This window comes from Rattus rattus, chromosome 2, assembly GCF_011064425.1.
Source record: "Rattus rattus isolate New Zealand chromosome 2, Rrattus_CSIRO_v1, whole genome shotgun sequence".
Classification (NCBI taxonomy): Eukaryota; Metazoa; Chordata; class Mammalia; order Rodentia; family Muridae; genus Rattus; species Rattus rattus.
The window spans coordinates 173,667,458-173,689,667 of NC_046155.1; the positions used below are offsets into that span (position 1 = coordinate 173,667,458).

The 22,210-nt window shown below is 41.0% G+C and overlaps 1 protein-coding gene across 1 annotated transcript in view; it reads right to left on the minus strand.

Moving 5' to 3' along the window:
- Positions 1-21,695, minus strand: part of Pla2g4c (phospholipase A2 group IVC) — a 34,521-nt gene extending 12,826 nt beyond the window's left edge. Inside the window, exons 1-6 of the mRNA XM_032895193.1 lie at positions 21,647-21,695; positions 20,902-20,980; positions 14,469-14,580; positions 14,112-14,248; positions 5,051-5,240; positions 1,340-1,460 (exon numbers count right to left, since the gene is read on the minus strand). Of these exons, the coding sequence (XP_032751084.1) occupies positions 1,340-1,460; positions 5,051-5,240; positions 14,112-14,248; positions 14,469-14,580; positions 20,902-20,980; positions 21,647-21,695 (688 nt within the window). The remainder of the gene's footprint in view (positions 1-1,339; positions 1,461-5,050; positions 5,241-14,111; positions 14,249-14,468; positions 14,581-20,901; positions 20,981-21,646) is intronic.
- Positions 21,696-22,210: the final 515 nt, after the last annotated feature.

Sequence of the window (22,210 nt, forward strand, 5' to 3'; positions counted from 1 at the left end):
GCCAACCAAGAGACTATAGCAATGAACCAATTGATCTCAAATTATTGGGGATCCTTCCCCAGACGTCTAAGTGCCTCTTCAGATGGAAACAAGTCATTATTTCAAGAGAATTCAGGATGTTTGGGAGGAGTGCAGGTATTCACATATTCTTCCCTAAATAACTGTCTTCCTTATGAGGGAAAGCCATCCTGTCCTAACCAGTACACCACTCAGAAGAGACATGTATAGAGGAGATAGGGAGGACGGGACATCTTGATTAGCCACCAAGATTAGTCAGGTTCAGTCAGGATAATCAATGGGGTGACAGATGTTAAGACCAAATTAACCTTACCTCTGGATTGCCAGGGGAGGGTCTATGAGAACAAGAAGGTTAGCTCTTTGCACTTGAGAGGGAAAGCCATACAAAGACTATGCTGATGAATTTCAACCTTCAACCTGACATAGCACAGATTACCTGCTAAAAGGTTTTAAATGACTAATAGGTCACAATAGTCTATGGGCATATCTGTGGGAGCATTTCTTGATTTCTGATATGGAAAAATCCAGACCATTTTAAGTATCACTATTCCCTAGACAGAATCAATATAAATGGAAGTAAAGCTAGCCCAGAACGCACAAGTAAATAAGGATCCACATATCTGCTCTTGATTGTGGATGTGATATGTTGTATTCCTGACTTGATTTCCATATAACAATGACTATAACCTGGAATTGTAAACCTAATGAACCCTTTGCTTCCTAGTTTGTTTTTCATTACATTATCAAGGAGTCACACCAGTTGGAACGAAACGGAACAATAATGCTAGGAATTTCTGAACTTTAGGATGCTAGGGTGAGAGAGCACCTGGAACATTGCCTGATGGATACTGAGCAACAAGGGCATACTCATCAAACAAATAAAGACATTTAATATTAAGTAAATTGGATAAAAAGGTCTTGACAGCAGGGCAAAGACTGTGGCTTGAAACAAAATGGAACTCTAGGAAAGCCAGCAGCACTAGGGTCATTATTGGAACCATTGAGAAGATGACAGGTAAATAACAATAATGCCACTGCATATCTAGCTTTGACCCCTCACCTATCCCACATTATAGCAGCTTGCTTCATCACCTAAAACAATTGTCAGCCCTCTTATGATTTCTGAGACTGCTGCGTTTGCTCTTTTATGATCTGAGCATCCTATCCTGAAAGCCCCCTTTCCATAAATCCTTGGCTCCTGGGCTTCCCAATAGGCAGTCTAGGGGAAACACCCTCACATTCCATTTATCTACACATACATTCCCTGTTCAGTGCCTTTCATTCCCTTGCCATCTCCCCTCCCCTCCAATTTTTTGCTTACTTTGTACTTTTTTCTCCCTCCAATCATCCTGAAGGTCATCATCAATGGCTGCAAAGATGGGATAGGGCAACACTCCTTCTTCTACTTGCTTCTTGAAGCTGGACAAATTTGAATCATGAAGCTTTGAAGAAAAAAGCACCATCGAGATTGAATGGTGAAGAAGCACACAGTTTAGAGGAATACAGTTTTGTCTTTGCAAACTGGGTAGAATCTTTGTACACTGTGTACCTAGTTCTGGAATATAATTCTTTCTTTCTTCTTCATCTAGGAAGTCTATTCCCACATGTGTGGACGTGAGAGGACAACTTACAGGAGTCAGTACTCCACCTATCATGCGGGTTCCAGGAATCAAACTTAGATCTTCAGCCTTGACTATGGTGTCTTCCTTCACTGAACTATCATTATAGCCCCCTGTTCTTACTTTTCAGTATAGAGAACAAAGTAAAGTGAGGTACCCTTAAAAGATGTGAGTATATAAGAGTCAGAAAGACTACTTCAGAGGAAAGTAGTCACACAAGGTTAGAGTGAATAGAGAGATAATGTCCCTATTTACCTGGCTGAATGTCATCCTCCTTTAAGCAACAGTGCTAATCTGCCTCTGCCTCAAGGCACTGAACACCAGTATTCTTTCCTCCATTTCTGTGAGTTTTACTATCTTTGCTGCCTCAAAGGAAATGGAATCAATGAATGGCCTGTGTCACTTAGTATAATAAGGGACCAGATATCATATAAAGTATTCTTAATACTCACCTCACACAATTAAAAAAACACGAGAAGAAACATAAGAAATTTCTGCAGGAGATGAATATGCATAGTACTTTGATTATGAGATACTTCGCAGGCAAGTGCATGCGTTCAAACTCATTAAAATGTGCTTGAAATATATTTATGTGTTGAGCTCTTTTTCAGTTATATTTCAACAAAGATTTAAAAAAATATGTTAAACTGTGAGAGGTAAGGAGGAAAGTAGGGGGAAATGGAAACAGACTTGGGGAAGAGCAAGAGAGATCAAAGTATGGGAAAGAAAGAGAGGAGTTTGGAAAGAAGGCTTAGAGATTATAAGCATTTTCTGAGGACCAGGGTTCCGTTGCCAGCACCCATGAGGCAGCTCATAACCACCAGTACATAAAGTTCCAAGGAATACAGTTCCCTCCTCTGGTTTCCATGCATGTAGCACACATAAATACAGGGGTGCAAAACACTCCTATGTAAATAAAATAAAAATAATTTTAATGGAGAGGAGAGAGAAGATTATGATTGACACAAAAGATAGTAAAAACCAAAAAAGAAAAGAGAGGAAGGCAGAGACAGATGGGGCGGGAGAATACTGTAGGTATCATATCCACGTTGACATTTTTAAATAACATCTGTTACACTAAGACCCACAGTCTGGAAGAAATCTAATAGTATCATTGGAAACGTCCAATTTCTTTTCTCTTTTTATGCCAATCTCACAGTTCAGGCTCTCTGTCCGTCTCATTTCTATGTATAGAACAATGTTCAACCCCATCCAATCAAACTATAAAAATGAGAAGACATTCACTGGAGAAAGAAATCCCTTGGGAATGATTCCCCAGTGCTATCCTCACTCTCCTATGAGGAATGTACCCATGAGGCATTCAATCTGGAGTCACAGACATTTGGATCATAATAGCCATCTGATTTGAAGTGAGCTGATCAGGTACTAGCTGGCTGGCTAAGGTGAACACAATTGTATTCTGGGGCTGGGGAAAATATTTCCCACTAAGAACATGGGGATTAGAACTAAATTGAGAATTCACAACAGAGAAATCTCAAATGGCTGAGAAGCACCTAAAGAACTGTTCAAAGTCCTTAGAGATCAGAGAAATGCAAATCAAAATGAACCTGAGAGTACTCCTTACACCAGTCAAAACTGCAGGTGACAACACATGTTGGCAAGGATGTGGAGAAAGAGAAACACAACTCCATTGCTGGTGGGATTGCAAACTGGTACAACCACTCTAGAAATCAATTTGGAGGTTCCTCAGAAAATTGGAAATGCACCTACCTAAAGACCCAGAAATAGCACTCTTGGGAATATACCCAAAAGATGCCCCACCATGCCACAGGGGCACATGTTCCATGACTTTTATAGGGGCCTTATTTTTGAAAGCCAGAAGCTGGAAACAACCCAGATGTCCCTTGAGAAAAGAATGGATACAGAAAATGTGGTTCATTTACACAATGGAATACTACTCAGCTATTAAGAACCAGGGCATCCTGAGTTTTTCAGGTAAATGCATGGAACTAGAAAATACCATCCTGAGTGAGGTAACTCAGAACCAAAAGGACATGTATGGTATAAAGGTCAATAAGCAGAAGGGCCCAAGTAAGGACAGCTCAGTCCCACTTGGGACAGAGAAGAAAGCAATCACAAGGGGGGAAGGGCTAGGAGAGGGAAAGGAAGTTGGGGAATAGGGAAACATGATATGGTATTGGGTAGGGAGAAAGGAATGAAGACCTGAGGGCCAGCAGAAGGAATGGAAACAGGTGACCTTGGAAGGACGGAGGTTGGGAGGACACTCTAAAATATACCAGCGACCTAGAAAATGGGAGAATCTCAGGTCTCAAATGGGGGACCTTAGGTGAAATGCCCTACAGTGTGGAGAGAGAACTTATTGGACCCATCTCCAGCAGAAAGAGTGAGCATCAAGTGAGGGATGTGGCTGCTATCCACAGTGAAAGCTCTGACCCATAATTGTACCTGTGTGAAAAAAATGCAGAGATGGAAATGGAGAAGACCCTGAGAAAAAGAAGGTCCAGTAACATGTGCAAAGTGGGTTCCAGCTCAAATGGAGGCCCTAAGACCTGACCTGATTACTGAAGCTATGTGGCATTCACACAAAGAGACCAATAATGACTTCCCTCCAAAAGGCTCCACAAGCAGCTGAAAGAGTCAGATACAGATATGTGCACCTAACTAATGAACAGAAGCTTCAAACCCTCTGGTCAAATAAGGGGAAAGCTGGAGCAGGCTGAGTGGTAGGAAGACCCTGTAAGAGGGCCAGCGGTCTCAAATAACCTGGACCCCCGAGATCACACAGACACTGTTTCATCAACAAGGCAGCCTTCACCAGCTGAGATGAGACCTCCAACACATATACAGCAGAGGACTCCCAGGTCTGGGTTGAATCAAAGAAGATGCACCTAATCCTCTAGAGACTGGAGGCCCAGGAACTTTAGAGGTCTGGTGTGGTGGAGTGCAGATAGGGACACCCTTGTGGAGACATGGACTAGGGAAATGTGGAACTATCCAGGGTAAATCAGGAGGACTACAATATCTGGAGTGTAAAAATAAATAAATAAATAAATAAATAAATAAATAAATAAATAAATAAATAAAAGAACATAGAGATGCAGAAAACTCCATTTTTTTCTATAGTAAAGAGTAAAATATCAATATGAAAAGAGAGAAAAGTAAATTCAAAATAAGAAATGACTAATGACAGAGATGGAGAAACAGGTTCCTCAGAATCTCTTCTCTTTGAATGTTCCTAGATGTAGCCAATAATTTCTACTTATTTTACTGCACACAGGAGTCAGAGCCTGATTCTTCTACTTACAACCAATTAGCCCTGAGATACTTTTAGTCTGGAGGAAAAAGATCTAATTGCACAGATTTGGATGATGTGAAAGAGAAGGGTGGTCAAGTGGTTGGGGATGCCCCATCTTCTGGTGGGAATGACTTACCTCTCTGGTTTGCCTGGAAACAACCAAATAGGCCCAAAAGTCAGTCAGGGAATAATTTTCCCTCCTTGATGCCTGGATGGTTTTGTCCAGGCTCTCATCAAAGTGCCACTCATTCTTCTCATACCGATGTTTCAGCTCCTCTTCCATCCCCTGCATATTTCCATTCTTGGTATAGAATGAAGACAGTGCCCTGGGAAGAAAGAGAAGTGAAAAGTTCAAAATCAGAATAATGACCCATGAAGTTAGAGAGGGGAAGAGGCAGGATGATATTGATTATGACAATTTCCCTGGTGACAAACAGGGTAAGGATGATTAACTATCATAAAGGAACAAGGGCTGGAGTACATGAACAGCTCAGACAGCCTACATGTGATACTTCTACTTAATATATAGGCCAATGAGAACAAGATGGAGAAATATAATGATAGAATCTAGGAGACATGTCACAGACCCAATCAGGCACCTACTAAGAGCATGGTCTCTTAAAATCTAGTTTGTATATTGACAAGTTCCAGAATATCTCAACTGGAGAAGGGGGATTGAAGACACACATCCTGCTCCCTAACTGCATCTATAATTGGGAGCAAACGGGCTACACCCTGTCTCATGGTGAAACCTTCTTCTGGGACCTCCAAGAACCCTGATTCTGGCACGTGAGTTCTGACTTCTGCTTCATGAGGTCCCTTTTATCAAGTCTTGATCTTAGAGCCTGAACTACTGGGATTCTCTTTTTAAAAATTCCCCCAACCCGCCCCCTCACCAATGAGTTTGGGGCTTTTTCCCACTTTTTCTTCTATTTTGATTCAGTGTATCTGGTTTTATGTTGAGGTCCTTGACCTACTTGGACTTGAGCTTTGTGCAAGGTGACAAAAATTGGTATATTTTCATTTTTCTACCTACAGACTGCCAATTAGACTGGCACCATTTATTGAAGATGCTTTCTTTTTACCATTGTATAGTTTTGGCTAGCAGCATTCAGATGAAGATGTAGAACTCTCACTCCTCCTACACCATGCCTGCCTGGATGCTGCCATGCTTCCACCTTGACGACGATAGACTGAAACTCTCAACCTGAAAGCCAGCCCTTATTAAATGTTGTTTTCATGAGATTTGCCTTGTTCATGGTGTTTCTTCACAGCCGTAAAACTTGAATGAAGATACAAATCTTTCACTTGTTTGGTTAGAGTTACCCCCAAACATTTTATATTACTTGTGACTATTGTGAAAGGTGTTGTTTCCCTGTTTTCTATCTCACCCTGTTTATCATTTGTGTAAAGGAAGGCTACTAATTTGTTTGAGTTAATTTTTTTTTGTTCTTTCAGTTTGTTTATATAATGGATCACGTTGATGGTTTTCCGTATATTAAACCATCCCTGCATGCCTGGCATGAAGCCTACTTGATCATGGTGGATGATTGTTTTGATGTGCTCTTGGATTCGATTTGCCAGAATTTTATTGAGTATTTTTGCGTCGATATTCATAAGGGAAATTTGTCTGAAGTTCTCTTTCTTTGTTGGGTCTTTGTGTGGTTTAGGTATAAGAGTAATTGTGGCTTCATAGAAGGAATTCGGTAGTGCTCCATCTGTTTCAATTTTGTGGAATATTTTGGATAATATTGGTACCAGGTCTTCTATGAAGGTCTGATAGAATTCTGCACTAAACCCGTCTGGACCTGGGCTCTTTTTGGTTGGGAGACCTTTAATGACTGCTTCTATTTCCTTAGGAGTTATGGCGTTGTTTAACTGGTTTATCTGTTCCTGATTTAACTTTGGTAACTGGTATCTGTCTAGGAAATTGTCCATTTCCTGCAGATTTTCAAGTTTTGTTGAATATAGGCTCTTGTAGTAGGATCTGATGATTTTTTGAATTTCCTCTGATTCTGTAGTTATGTCTCCTTTTCATTTCTGATTTTGTTAATTTGGACACACTCTCTGTGTCCTCTCGTTAGTCTGGCTAAGGGTTTATCTATCTTGTTGATTTTCTCAAAGAACCAACTTTGGTTCTGTTGATTCTTTCTATGGTCCTTTTGTTTCTACTTCGTTGATTTCAGCTCTGAGTTTGATTATTTCCTGCCTTCTACTCCTCCTGGGTGTATTTCCTTCTTTTTGTTCTAGAGATTTTAGATGTGCTGTCAAGCTGCTGACATATGCTCTTTCCTGTTTCTTCTGCAGGCACTCAGCACTATGAGTTTTCCTCTTAGCACAGCTTTCATTGTGTCCCATAAGTTTGGGTATGTTGTACCTTCATTTTCATTAAATTCTAAAAAGTCTTTAATTTCTTTCTTTATTTCTTCCTTGACCAGGTTATCATTGAGTAGAGCACTGTTCAATTTCCACGTATATGTGGGCATTCTTCCCTTATTGATATTGAAGACCAGTTTTAGGCCGTGGTGGTCCGATAGCACACATGGGATTATTTCTATCTTTCTGTACCTGTCGAGGCCCGTTTTTTGACCAATTATATGGTCAATTTTGGAGAAAGTACCATGAGGAGCTGAGAAGAAGGTATATCCTTTTGCTTTAGGATAGAATGTTCTGTAAATATCTGTTAAGTCCATTTGGCTCATGACTTCTCTTAGTCTGTCTACGTCTCTGTTTAATTTCTGTTTCCATGATCTGTCCATTGATGAGAGTGGGTGTTGAAGTCTCCTACTATTATTGTGTGAGGTGCAATGTGTGTTTTGAGCTTTAGTAAGGTTTCTTTTTACGTATGTAGGTGCCCTTGTATTTGGGGCATAGATATTTAGGATTGAGAGTTCATCTTGGTGGATTTCTCCCCTGATGAATACGAAGTGTCCTTCCCTATCTTCTTCGATGACCTTCAGTTGAAAATTGATTTTATCTGATATTAGAATGGCTACTCCAGCTTGTTTCTTCTGACCATTCGCTTGGAAAGTTGTTTTCCAGCCTTTCACTCTGAGGTAGTGTCTGTCTTTGTCTCTGAGGTGTGTTTCCTGTAGGCAGCAGAATGCAGGGTCCTCGTTGCGTATCCAGTTTGTTAATCTATGTCTTTTTATTGGGGAGTTGAGGCCATTGATGTTGAGAGATATTAAGGAATAGTGATTATTGCTTCCGGTTGTATTCATATTTGGATGTGAGGCTATGTTTGTGTGCTTTTCTTCTCTTTGTTTTGTTGCCAAGACGATTAGCTTCTTGCTTCTTCTAGGGTATAGCTTGCCTCCTTATATTGGGCTTTACCATTTATTATCCTTTGTAGTGCTGGATTTGTAGAAAGATATTGTGTAAATTTGGTTTTGTCATGGAATATCTTGGTTTCTCCATCTATGTTAATTGAGAGTTTTGCAGGATACAGTAACCTGGGCTGGCATTTGTGTTCTCTTAGGGTCTGTATGACATCTGTCCAGGATCTTCTGGCTTTCATAGTTTCTGGCGAAAAGTCTGGTGTGATTCTGATAGGTCTGCCTTTATATGTTACTTGACCTTTTTCCCTTACTGCTTTTAATATTCTTTCTTTATTTTGTGCGTTTGGTGTTTTGACTATTATGTGACAGGAGGTGTTTCTTTTCTGGTCCAATCTATTTGGAGTTCTGTAGGCTTCTTGTATGCCTATGGGTATCTCTTTGTTTAGGTTAGGGAAGTTTTCTTCTATGATTTTGTTGAAGATATTTACTGGTCCTTTGAGCTGGGAGTCTTCACTCTCTTCTATACCTATTATCCTTAGGTTTGATCTTCTCATTGAGTCCTGGATTTCCTGTAAGTTTTGGACCAGTAGTTTTTTCTGCTTTACATTATCTTTGACAGTTGAGTCAATGATTTCTATGGAATCTTCTGCTCCTGAGATTCTCTCTTCCATCTCTTGTATTCTGTTGGTGAAGCTCGTATCTACAGCTCCTTGTCTATTCTTTTGGTTTTTTATATCCAGGGTTGTTTCCATGTGTTCTTTCTTGATTGCTTCTATTTCCATTTTTAATTCCTTCAACTGTTTGATTGTGTTTTCCTGGAATTCTTTCAGGGATTTTTGTGACTCCTCTCTATGGGCTTCTACTTGTTTATTTATGATTTCCTGGAATTCTTTCAGGGATTTTGTGACTCCTCTCTATGGGCTTCTACTTGTTTATTTATGATTTCCTGGAATTCTTTCAGGGATTTTTTCGATTCCTCTCTGTAGGCTTCTACTTGTTCTCTAAGGGAGTTCTTCACGTCTTTCTTGAAGTCCTCCAGCATCATGATCAAATATGATTTTGAAACTAGATCTTGCTTTTCTGGTGTGTTTGGTTATTCCCTGTTTGCTTTGGTGGGAGAATTGGGCTCCGACGATGCCAGGTAGTCTTGGTTTCTGTTGCTTGGGTACCTGCGCTTGCCTCTCGCCATCAGATTATCTCTAGTGTTACTTTGTTCTGCTATTTCTGACAGTGGCTAGACTGTCCTATAAGCCTGTGTGTCAGGAGTGCTGTAGACCTGTTTTCCTGTTTTCGTTCAGCCAGTTATGGGGACTGAGTGTTCTGCTTTTGGGCGTGTAGTTTTTCCTATCTACAGGTCTTCAGCTGTTCCTGTGGGCCTGTGTTAGGTGTTCACCACGCAGGTCTCTTGCAGCAGAAAAGTTGGTCTTACCTGTTGTCCCGAGGCTCAAGTTTGCTCGTGGGGTGCTGCCTAAGACCTCTCCAAGGCGGCAGCAACCGGGAAGATCTGCGCCGCTCTTTCTGGGAGCCTCCGTGCACCAGTGTTCCAGATGGCGTTTGGTGTTTTCCTCTGGTGTCTGAGATGTGTGCAGAGTGTAGTCTCTTCTGGTTTCCCAGACGTGTCTGCCTCTCTGTAGGTTTAGCTCTCCCTCCCACAGGATTTGGGTGCAGAGAACTGTTTATCCGGTCTGTTCCTTCAGGTTCCGGCGGTGTCTCAGGCGCAGGGGTCCTGCCGCTCCTGGGCCCTCCCCCACAGGAACCCAGAGGCTGTATACAGTTTCCTCTTGGGCCAGGGATGTGGGCAGGGGTGGGCAGTGTTGGTGGTCTCTTCCGCTCTGCAGCCTCAGGAGTGCCCACCTGACCAGGCGGTGAGGTCTCTCTCCCACGGGGTTTGGGAGCAGAGAGCTGCTGCAGGCCAGGATCCGCGGGTGTGGGACTTCCGGTAATCACAGGAAGTGCCTGGTCCTAGAGGAATTTTGCCTCTGTGTGTCCTGAGATCACCAGGCTGGTTTCTTGCAGCAGAAAAGTTGGTCTTACCTGTGGTCCCGAGGCTCAAGTTTGCTCGTGGGGTTCTTCCTAAGACTTCTCTGCGGTGGCAGCAACGGAAGATCTGCGACGCTCTTTCCGGGAGCCTCCGTGCACCAGGGTTCCAGATGGCATTTGGTGTTTTCCTCTGGCATCTGAGATGTGTGCCTTGAGTTAATTTTATATCCATACACTGTGCTGAAGTTGTGTATCAGCCGTAGAAGCTCTCTGGTAGAATTTTTGGAGTCATTTATGTATACTGACATATCATCTACAAAGAGTAATACCTTTATTCTTTGCCAATTTGTATCCCCTTGATCTCCTTTTGTTGTATTGCTCTATCTAGAACTTCAAGTACTATATTGAATAGATATGGGGAGAGCAGCACCCTTTTCTTGTCCCTAATTTAATGCTTCAAGTATCTCTCCATTTAATTTGATATTGATTGTTGGTTTTCATATTTTTATATTTGTTTAGGGATGGGCCTTGCATTTCTGATCTCTCCAATACTTTTAACATGAAGGGGTGTTGTATTTTGTCAAAGGCTTTTTCAGCATCTAATGAGATGATCGTGTGATTTTTTTCTTTGACTTTGTTTAAATGGTTAATTACGTTAATGGAGTTTTGTATATTGAACCAACCTTGCATCCCAGGGATGAAGCCTCCATATTCGTGGTGACTAATGGTTTTGATGCCTTCTTGGATTCAGTTTGCTAGAATTTTTTGAGTATTTTGCACCAACATTCATAAGCTAAATTAGTCTGAAGTTGTTTTTCTTTGTTGGGTCTTTGTGTGATATCAGAGTAATTGTAACTTCAGAGAATGAATTAAGTAGTATTCTTCCATGTTGCCTGCCTCATTCCTGAGTCCTGAACTCTGCTGACATCTCTGTGTCAATAGCATTGGAACTGGGAATTTGTGGCACTGTTTGAGAAGGTTTTGGAACCTTCAGTCAGTAGATTCTTGTTGTAAAATACATCATTGAGGATGAGCTTTGAGGCTTCATACCTTTACTCCAATTCTCTCTGCTTTGTGCTGGGGTTGAAGATGTGATCTCTCATCTTCCTGCTCTAGCTGCCTTCTACTATGCCACACACACTGCTACAGACTTTCCCTTTGAAGCTAGAAACCCAAATAAACCCTTCCTTCTGTGAGTCATTGTGGGCATAGTATTTTATCACAGCAACAGAGAAGTAACCCATAGAGTAATGTATGAAGAGGTTCTAAGGCAACAATCCACCTCAGTGTTCCCTTAAAGCCCACACCTGGGACCTGACAGCCAGGCAAGTAGATTTTTTTCAAATGAACATCTGTCAAATTTGTGACAATTACACCATTTTTCTAGCTTGGATTCTACTGCTGTAATAAAATGCTAACAAAAACCAACTTTCAGGCAAAAGATTCTTTTGGCTTACAGGCCACATTATAAATCATTGCTGAGGGAAGATAAAGCAGGAACTCTGGCAGGGAAGAGTTTATAAAGAGTTCATGGAAGAATGTTTGAGCTCCATGGCTTGCTCAACCTGCTTTCTTATATAAACCAGGACTAAAGTCCAGGGGTGACACTGTCTGCAGTAAGCTGGGTCCTCACACATTAAACATTAACCAAGAAAATACCATCATAGACTTGTCTACATGCCAATCTGATACCCAAATGCTCAGGTGAGGGGCCCTCTTTCCAGATGACTATGATTTGTATTGAGATGACGAAACACAACCAGAACAATCACCTTCATAATTAGCCATCAAATGGAACAATAGGATCATTCTTAGTTTAAAGAAGCAGGAAGAAGCTAAGTTCATCATCTGGATCAGATAGGTATGGAAAAGAAACTGTATTTATTTTCGAATAACCTACCATCTTTACACTGTTAATTTTCTTTAGTGAATTATCTTTCTAGCCCTTGTGATATTAATCTTCATTGTCAGTTTGACATGATTTAGAATCATCTAGGAGACACATCTCTGGGTGGCCTGAAAGAGCATTTCGGAGAAGTAGGAAGATGTACCAAACAGTGGTTTTCAACATTCCTAATGCTGTGACACAGTTGTACAGTTCTTCATGTTGTGTTGACCCCCAACAATAAAATCATTTTTATTAGTTCATAACTGCAATTTTGCTAGTTATTAATCATAATGTAAATATTTTGGAGTTTTACAAAGGCATGACAAGCTGCAGATTGAGAACTCATGACCTAGATGTGGAAGGCACCGATCTATAGACCTGTGTGTTGGACTGAATAAAAAGGATAAAGTGACCAGATTGCCATAATTCATCTCCCCATGCTTCTTTCATTCTTTTCAGCTTTCTTTCTATTTTTAATGACAAGTATACATATATCTGTGTGTTGGTATGTGCACATGAGTATAGGTGCCTCCAGAGACAAGAATACTGTCAGATCCCCTGAAGAGTTATAGGTCATTGTGAAACCACCTGACATGGGTGCTAGAAACTGAACTCAGACCTTCAGGAAACAAGTTAAGTTCCATCTCTCTAGACCTCCTCTCTGCATAAGAAATGAAGTTACACTGTGACAAGCTGTCTCAAGATTTGCTGCTTTTTTTCCTTACTATAGTGGACCATACGTCTGCAAATTAAACAAACCAAAAAACCCTTTCCTTCCTTGAGTTACTTTGGTTGAGTACTTTCCATAGAAAGGAGAGAAAATAATTGAGTACAACAGGAATGTGTCTGAAGGAACTGCCTCACCATTAAGTACTACGTTCCTTCTGTTACCTCCATGTACCATTCATTCTCCACACATTTAGTTCAAAACCTTGTATAGCTGTATCTGTTACTGAAAATGTCCAAGATTAACAATGTCTGCCCTGGGCTCAGAATAAAGCTAAAATGCATGAGCCCTTTAGAATAAGAAATTACTACACAGGTTTAACACAATAGTCTCTCATAAAGACTAAAATATCAAAGGTGTTGTATTCCATAAACCTAAAATATAAACAACTGCTGTTGAATCTGTAAAACCCTAGAAATGCTGAAGCAGCAGAGTGAGAAGCAGAAGGAGATAAATGTAACAATAGAGATGTTGATATGAAAAAATTACATTATATGCTGTTATGGAAATACAACAAACCCCTTTCTGTTGTACAATTGATACACTATCTGAAAAGGAACTTTGGGTCTGGGAAAAGGCTGAATAAATAAAACTGCTTGCTATGCAAGCATGGGACCCGAGTTTGAATCATAAATACTCATACAAAAAGTTTGCATGTATAACATGCCTCTACCTGTAGCAATGGAGAGCAGAAACAGGTGGATCCTACTCCCAGTCTGGCCAAAACTATCTGCTTGAGGCTCGTGAAGAGGCTATGTTTCACAGCAATAAGAATAGATATGAACAGAGGAAGACACTTGATGTCTGCCTTGCTCTAACCTCAACATGTCTCCATGGGAGTGTGCACATCCCACACAACCCATCAGCCTAGACAAATCTCTGGGTGTCTATGACAGTGTTCACAGAGACATTTAAAAGGGATGAGAAGACACCCTTTGAATGCTATCATACCACTTCTCAGACTGGACCCAGATTGAACAGATAGAAGCTGAGCTGAAAATCAGCACACTTCCCTCTGTTTTACATAGGGCCCTCCCTGCCATGACAATGTTCTCAAGCTGAAAACCAATGTAAACCTTTCTTTCTTTAAGTTGCTTTTTTCTGATATTTTGTTACATTAAGAGGAAAGAAAATAAAATTGAGCAGTACAGAACAAATCCTATACTGAAATATCATACCATGGGGCATGAAATAAACAATTATATTTGTCTATTTAAGAAAAGGAAAAATCAAGGGCAGCATGTACTTGGTGTCTTGATCATACACCATCTTATGCTGATAGTAGAAAACATTATTCCCTCTCCTATCCAAACACAACACTTACCAAGTGGATCCAGAAATGCCTGCCAGGTATGTGACAGCATCCAACAGGCCAAGTTCTTTCATCTCACTCAGCACACCAAGACAAGCGATGTAGGCTCGAAGCCCCCCACCAGAGCCCAGGACAGCAATGACTGGAGCCTGGGCATTGAAGGAAGGACAATTAGTAGATAATGTAAGGAACAAGAGAATATCTAACGTCCTGCTTTGATGGAATGATATCTGTCCCATGTTACTGCTCTTGTATGGTTAGTCTGTTACTATTTACCCGCAATTCCCTGCTCATCCTGGAGGGGTTGAGCTATAGAACCTAGGGACAGCACAGACAATCCCACCAGCCTGACCTTTCACTTATACTCACCTGGTCTGCTTGGATGTTCAGCTTTTTTAGACCCTCCAACACCTTGAAACTGCGTTTGTGCACAGCACCCCTTTCTTCTTCCTGGAGTCCAGTGGCAAAGTAAACCCCAGAGCTTCCAGAGAAAAGGGTAAAACAGGAAATTTCAGAAATTTGTCAGTGAGAACAAAAGCATAGAAATCAACTTGAGTGGTGCCCTCCAAAGAGCAGGTTTCTTAGGAGCAAAGGTGGTCAAGGGCTCTGAATTTAAGATGTGTGTCAGATATTAACAACATAAACTAAAGAGCAGCCATGATGGCTTTTAAGGTAAAGGTTTTTGTCAGTCACTCTGACAACCTATACACATAGTAAAGGTAGAGAACTGAGTTGCCCTAGATGTCCTCTGACCTAAATGTGCACTGAGACAATGTGTGCAAGCATGTGGGCAAGCATGTGGGCAAGCATGCACTCACACACATACACACAGAAAACAGATGATAGATTGATATTTAAATAAATAAGTTTAATTTGAGCTGCAGACACAAATGTCTCTGAAGGAGCTTCCTCGACTGTAATTAAATACTACATTTCTTCTATCTGTTACCACCTTCCCTTCACTCCGCACACTGTTACTTCAAAAGCTTGTGTAGCTTTATCTGTAACTGACAGGGTACAAGACTGATTGAAGAGGGAGGGGAGGAAACAGGAGAGGGAGAGGGGAAAGGGGGAGAAAGGGGAGAACAGAGAGAGAGAGAGAGAGAGAGAGAGAGAGAGAGAGAGAGAGAGAGAGAGAGCACTTTCTGCTAATAGCCAGGAACTAGAAACAACCTAGAAGTCCCTAAACCAAAGAATGGATTTTTTTAAAAAGTGGCACATTTATACAATGGAGTTTTAGTCAGCAGTTAAAAACAAAATCTAAAACAAAAATGCCTTTATAAAATTTGGAGGCAAACTGATGGAACTAGAAAAACATGACCTGAGGTAACCCAGATCCAGAAAGACAGACATACTATGTACTAACTTGTAAGTAGGTATTAGCTATTAAGAATAGTCAGACCCAAAAAGGCTAAATGACACTGTAGGGGGTGACTCCTGGATATCCCTGGAAGAGAATTCAACTGGTGAACTGGAGGTGGGTAGAGATGTGACCAAAAGGGACCAGGTAGGGGACAGAAGGATGAATGGAAGAGCATTTGAGGGGCAATTTGGACCCTTAGTACAGAGAAACCTTCCAGGAATCTATGAGAGTTATACTAGTGAGGATTCCTAGTAATGGAGGATGAAGAACCTGAACCAGCCATCTCCTAGACCCAGGCAAGACTTATAGTGCTGAAACTGGAACTCCAACCCAGAAAAAAAACTTTTGACCTACAATCCTGGCCTAGCCCAATCACAAGCTATAAGAGAGACCACAGCAGACACTGTCTGGATGGCCAGGAACTGGAAGTTGGATAGTCCAGAGACCTATGGAAGAATTAAACAGGACTGGCCAAATGGGGAGTGTCAATGAAATTATTCTAATCTAGTCATAGACTGGATACTAATCCAATTATATTTAAAAAGGCTTCACCTAGCAACTGATGGGAGAGGATGCAAAGACCCACAGCCAAACATTAGGCAGTGAGGAAAGAAAGGAAGGATTATAGGAGACAGATGGGTTAAGATAACACAAGAACATGGCCCACAGAACTAACAACTTAGGGCTCATAAGAGCTTAGAGAAAATGAGGTGGCTGTCACAGAACCAACATGGGCCTGTGCCAGGGCCACTGAATATGAAATGGTTGTTTAGCTTGGGATTTTTATGGGACTCTGAAGAGTGGGAGTGGGGATGTCTCTTATTCTTGAGACCCTTTTCCTTCTACTGAATTGCTTCATCCAGCCTTGGTATGAGGATTTTTGCCTAGACTTATTGCATCTTTTTATTCTGTGTTCAATTGCTATCCCTGGGAAGTTTGGTGCTTTCTGAATGGAAACAGAGGACAAGTGGATCTGGGGAGTTAGGGTTTGATTCCTGCAACCCAAATGGTAGAAGAAAATCACTCTCATAAGTTATCCTTTGATTTAGACAAATGTGCCATGGCAGAAGCACATCACTTCTCACATACACAAATTAAATGTCAAAAAAAATTAAAAGTTAATCATGCCCATGACTCACCGCTTATGTTGTGACTTGGGAGACTCTGCACAGCTCATCTTCCTGACTTCTACCGTTTTCAGTGTTGCTTTCACCTGTGGTACAATCACGCACCGCTTTGTGGTGAGAGAGTGGGGTTCAGAGGTCAATGTTGGTTCTAGCTGTGGTTTCTGTAGGAATGAACCTAGATAGATAATAGGTAGATAGATAAATAATCCTTATGGCATATTAATCCAACAGTCTAGAGTTACTTTGCAGTGAATAGCTGATAAATGTCATAATGTCATGGATTGAATTCAAATAGTCATTTTTAAAAAAATGGAAGTGTGGCACAGAAAAAAAAAGAAATATAAGTTACATCCTTGTGGCAAGGTTGTTGAACACACATTGGAAGATTCTGTCTTTAAACCAAATGTTTCTGTTTTTTCACCATTGGCTCCTCAGCCCAGAGGACAATGGTTCCATCCAATTGTGGCTATTGCTATGGCTGCTGGTAGGATGAGGCTAAGCTTATCATGAGTATGCTATCCTCCTCAAGGCTAGTCCACACTGTTTCTCCTTGCCCTAGCAGACTCCCTGGTGTATACTGAGGATGAGGTTCACTGTAACTTCACCCCAACCATAAAAGAGCAGTGGGCTGTAGGGCTGACTGTGACTCCTGACCTGTCATTTGCCTTGCCCCAAACTAAAAGTTCCTTGCTGTTGAAAGGCTTTAGATGTTTCACGTCCTTTGAAGAAGTTGCTAGGAGATGGGCTAAGAGACCTGTCCACTTTCCCCAAACACATTCATCAACCAAACATTCTTCCTTCCTGTGAGAGTAACTGATGAAAACAAACAAATTGCACCAAATTTAGCTCTGGGGAAGGCAACTACCAACAGATTTGCCATTCTTGGTGACCATAAGCAGTGATAGAATTCATGAGTCGTACATAACAGTTGTTTTTAGTTTCAATGTGATAGGTTGCTTTTATTCTATTTACCAATTCTTCCTTTCCTGTACTAGCTGAGTTTCTCTAGCAACTTAGCTGGTAGCTGTTGTTTCCAAAAGGACCCATTTGCCCCTGCTGACTTTGAAGGAGTCAGTTTATGGACAGCTTCCGTGACACAAACACATATAAAAGGAAAGATTGATAAGAAGATTGTGGTATTTACAGACCTTGATGATGCCCAACAGGCCTCCTGTAGAGGAAAGATAGATAGGGAAAAATGGCAACCAGCAATATATCCTGAGGGACTAGATCATGGGTTGCTTCAAAGTGGCAGACAAATGTCTGGATGGTGCATTTAAAGGAAGCCCAGCCTACAGCAGGGAGGGGAAAGGTGCTTCCTAGTTCTAATCTTTATTGTAAGTTGGCACCCCATGGGTGTGGTAAAGAACTAACTGAAAAATCTGTAAAAAGGGAAATAACTGGACATCATTTTCCTGGAATTAAAATCAAGTTCACATTAAAAAGAGGTGGAAGGAGTCAGAGTTGCTTTTAAAACTGAAGTATGTATATGCAATTTTCTCAAAGGGCACCCATTATTCCCACTTCTACCTGATTCTTCTGACCTTTTTCAAAACACTGTTGGATATGTATTCATGATTTATAGTTTGCAAACCCCCCTAGATTTTCTATAATAAAAAGTTATACTTAAAGTGGAAATATGGTATCTATGTTACACTTTCCATGCAGAAATGAGATTATAATTGTTATTAATTAAATGTGTTCTTTAGACATGACAGAGAAACTGCACCTATGAAACCTCAATGTAATCATTTTTCATACACAACCATCATGATAAAATCTCTAGTTGACATGAAAATGTGGATGGGGGAAATTTCATAAGGCTCCACCCCTAGACAAGCTACAGCCAATTAATGGTTATTGATAAAGGAAGAGTTAATATCCTCAAAGGATAAAGCAAGTACATTATTAAATCCCAAGTGGTCAGCCCTATGAACATGTACATATAAGCATCTGCTCCCATCAGCTTCTAGATGAAGACTCTTTGATTATGATTGAGATAGGGACCAATCTATTACTATTGTAGAAAATGTTGAATCATTTCATTGACTTTTATTTCTTCATCGTGCTTAGTTCTGCCATAGGTCTCTGGAATAGATCCTTTCCCCTTTGGTCTTCTTAATGCCTTGCTCCTCACAGCCATTCACTTGGGAGCACTCTCACTATCTGCACTTTTCCTCTTTTCTTCCTTTTTTCTCTAAACTTTTTTTCTGTAGTCAGCAGAAACTTGGGGGAAAAAGCAGGCTGGAGACCAAATGCTGGCTCCAGTGACACAGAAATAAGCCAGCAAGCCCCTGCCTGTTATGATTTCCATACAAAATGTTGCCATAGGCACAGGTGTTTTAACATTTAGTCCTCAGTTGATGCCACTGTTTTAAGAGACTGTGGCAGTTTTAGGTAACAGGACCTAACTTGAAGATGTAGGACCACCAGAGTGGGCCTTCCACATTATGGGCCAGCATCCCTTAGTCTAGCTATGTGTTCATTGGACAATTAGTGAACTTCAAGCTCAATTCCCACCTACTATGAGAGGGTCCCAGCACCAAGCCTTCCCTACCAGGATGGGTTTATATCCTTAAACAATGGGTCAAAGGAAGTCCTCTCCTCAAGTTGAATGTGTAAGGTGTTCTGTCACAGCTATGTGAAATACAGTCTTTGAGTTCAGATCCCTCACCTTGAAGTAGGAAAGTAACTGTGATGTTCAAATGGCAAATGTGGAGCCTGCCCTAGGACTCAGCCTCACACTAAACTTGCTTCTCACCCCATTGCGCCAATCTCTCCTGTTCACTTCCTCTCCTGTATTCTCTCCCTCCCTCCTCCTTAGTCAAACACACAGCCCCTATATAGGTGAGTTGTAATGTCTTGTGTTACTCTTTGTTAATTTCTCAGGAAAAAAATATTTACTTGACTCACCAGGGTCACAGCCAATCACTTATAAACAAGAGCTTTACTCCATCAATTTCTGCAGAAAAGGAACGTGCCAGGGCAGAAAACAAACTTCCCCAGGTCTCAAATAAAGTGGGTATTATGTTACTTCCTGCTAATTTCTCCAGAAAATACTAAACTAGCCAAGGTCTCAAGGCTAACATCTGCAAATTGCAGATAATAGCATCTGACTCATGGCATACTTATATTGTAAATGAATGTAATCACTAACAACCTACCTTGTAATCAGTAAGCAACATCTTTGTGTAAATCATTAACCTTATTAGTTATTATCAGATGGTAATAAAAGTTAAACAAAAAAAGGAATTAATATGAAGTCTTCCTTCTATTCTATTGGTTTGGTTTTTGTTGTTGTTATTGTTGTTATGGTTTTGTTGTTGTTTTGTTTTTTGTTTCCTGAGATAGGGTTTCTCTATGTATTCCTGGCTATCCTGAAACTCTACTGTAGACCCGATCAGGCTGGCTTCAAACTCAGGTCCATCTGTTTTTATCTCCCAAGTACTGGGATTAAAGTTATGTACCACAACCACATCGCCTCTCTCCAATTTTAAAGAAACTACGTTTTCTCAACCTTCAGTGTTTCATGTCCTTCCAGAATAAGCAATTGCAAATAGTCAATGTATCTGTTATATATATACATACTAATATATGTACATATATACTACACAGACAAATGCATACACATTATATGTACACTCTATAGGCACATACTATATACACATTTACCCACTACATATACAGTATACACACACAGCATATACATACCATACACACTACATGTACATATTACATATACATACATACATACTATAAACATGCACACACTGTAACTACTATATACATTATATATATATACTACATGTATACATACCATATACACATGTATACACATAAGTGTTCAATAAAATATATACATAAATGTATATTACATCTACATTAATGGGCATACAACCCATCTACTCAAATTATTTATATATATATATGCTATTTATACACATATGCTAGACATTTACATATATGTAAAATCCACACATCTACACACAATATATACCACTACATGCACTATATCGGCATATATAGTGATATATGTGTACACATACACTTATAACATATATACTACATATTTAAATATATGCAATATATACATATATATCACATATATGTCACGTATTGTTCTAGTATACATTCACCAATTTTGGGAGATATGCCCTTAAAACCCTCCATTATTGATGTTAATATTATAGTCAGAGTTAAGTATGACTGGGTTCATTAGTGGCCAGACCTTCAACACTTGATCACAGAAAAAGAGCATTCATTAAGAGAATGTTCGTTGAGAGAGTCTGTCTCCCTCCCCTTATCTGCTGACCGTATTTCAGGAGAGGAATAGGTCTTCAGCCGTGTTAAGTCACCTTCAGTCATCATTGGCATGGAGAGTGCCTCTGATCCTATCCCCACAGCAGCCAGTTTCTGCCACTGTGGTCAAAATGCCCCAGGTTAGCAGGCAGGGGATCCCCTAAAGCAGATCCAGGAAGAGTCTGCAGCAGACTGAGAGGATCTTTGTTTTGCCAGACAGAATTCAGAACAGGCTTTGGCTGTGTTTACCCTAGGATGATATCAGGAGGAAATCTTGGCACGAGCTCTTTAGCCTACTCCAACTGAAACCTCTAGCCAAGGTCAGAATCAATGTTTTCTTTTCCATGGACGTCTAACCCAGTGAGACAGCTTGGTGAAGGACTGGGGACTGCTGCTGGAGTCCTGGAATTCAGAGGCACAGGGAGGGCTGTAGTTCTATTAGAGGTCAGTACTTCAGTGTTAGTAATCTCTTTATTGGATGTAAGAGGCAGGAATCCCAGTCTCAACTGTGATTCCTGCCTCAGGAATGGCAGTGGAAAGAGTCCCTATAGCCCCAGGTGAGCCACTTATTTCTGACCATAGCTTACTCTCTAATACCCGAGGCTTCACTCAGATCACACCTCCCTTGGCAAGCCTCCCTTCAATACTCTAGAGGCTCAGATGCTATTTTCTCCTGGTCTCTCGGCTCAAGTCCATCAGGCATGCCTAGTAGCCTGGAAGAGACTGCCTCCTAAATCTGGCTTTTCTTCTGCACTCACCAAGGTGCTCCAGGGAGCTAACAAGCCATACAATTCTTTTGTCAGCCATTTCGCCGAGACAGCGGAGCACTTATTTGGTGTCCAAGAGACTGAAAACCCCTTTATTAAACAACTAGCTTTTGAAATGCCAACCACTCTAGGGGATTCTTCCTTCCAGATGCTGGGCTGCCTAGGCTCCGAGTGTGCCCAGTGCTCTCCCAACCAGTCCAACTAGAGCTACCCTGGAGCCGGACCTCCAAGTTTTGCATGTGATCCTAGGCGGGGCCAGGACAGTGCAGTCCCTAGGACTGCCTGGTCTGTCAGAATTCTCCGACTTCTGGGCACTCACCGGCAGAAGAAGCCCATGAAGGTGCTGAACACAGAGCAGGGCACACGTGACTTCATCTACAGCCTGCACTCCACCAAGAGGAGCTGCTTGCTCAAAGAGCTGCAGGACATCTGAGATATGTATTCTTCCACAATGGGATAGATACCTTTCTTAGGATTTAGCCTTTCGGATAACGCAATTATGATTATGGCAGAAAGCCAAATTGAATTGTCTATTGGAATTATTTTGAGAATTTA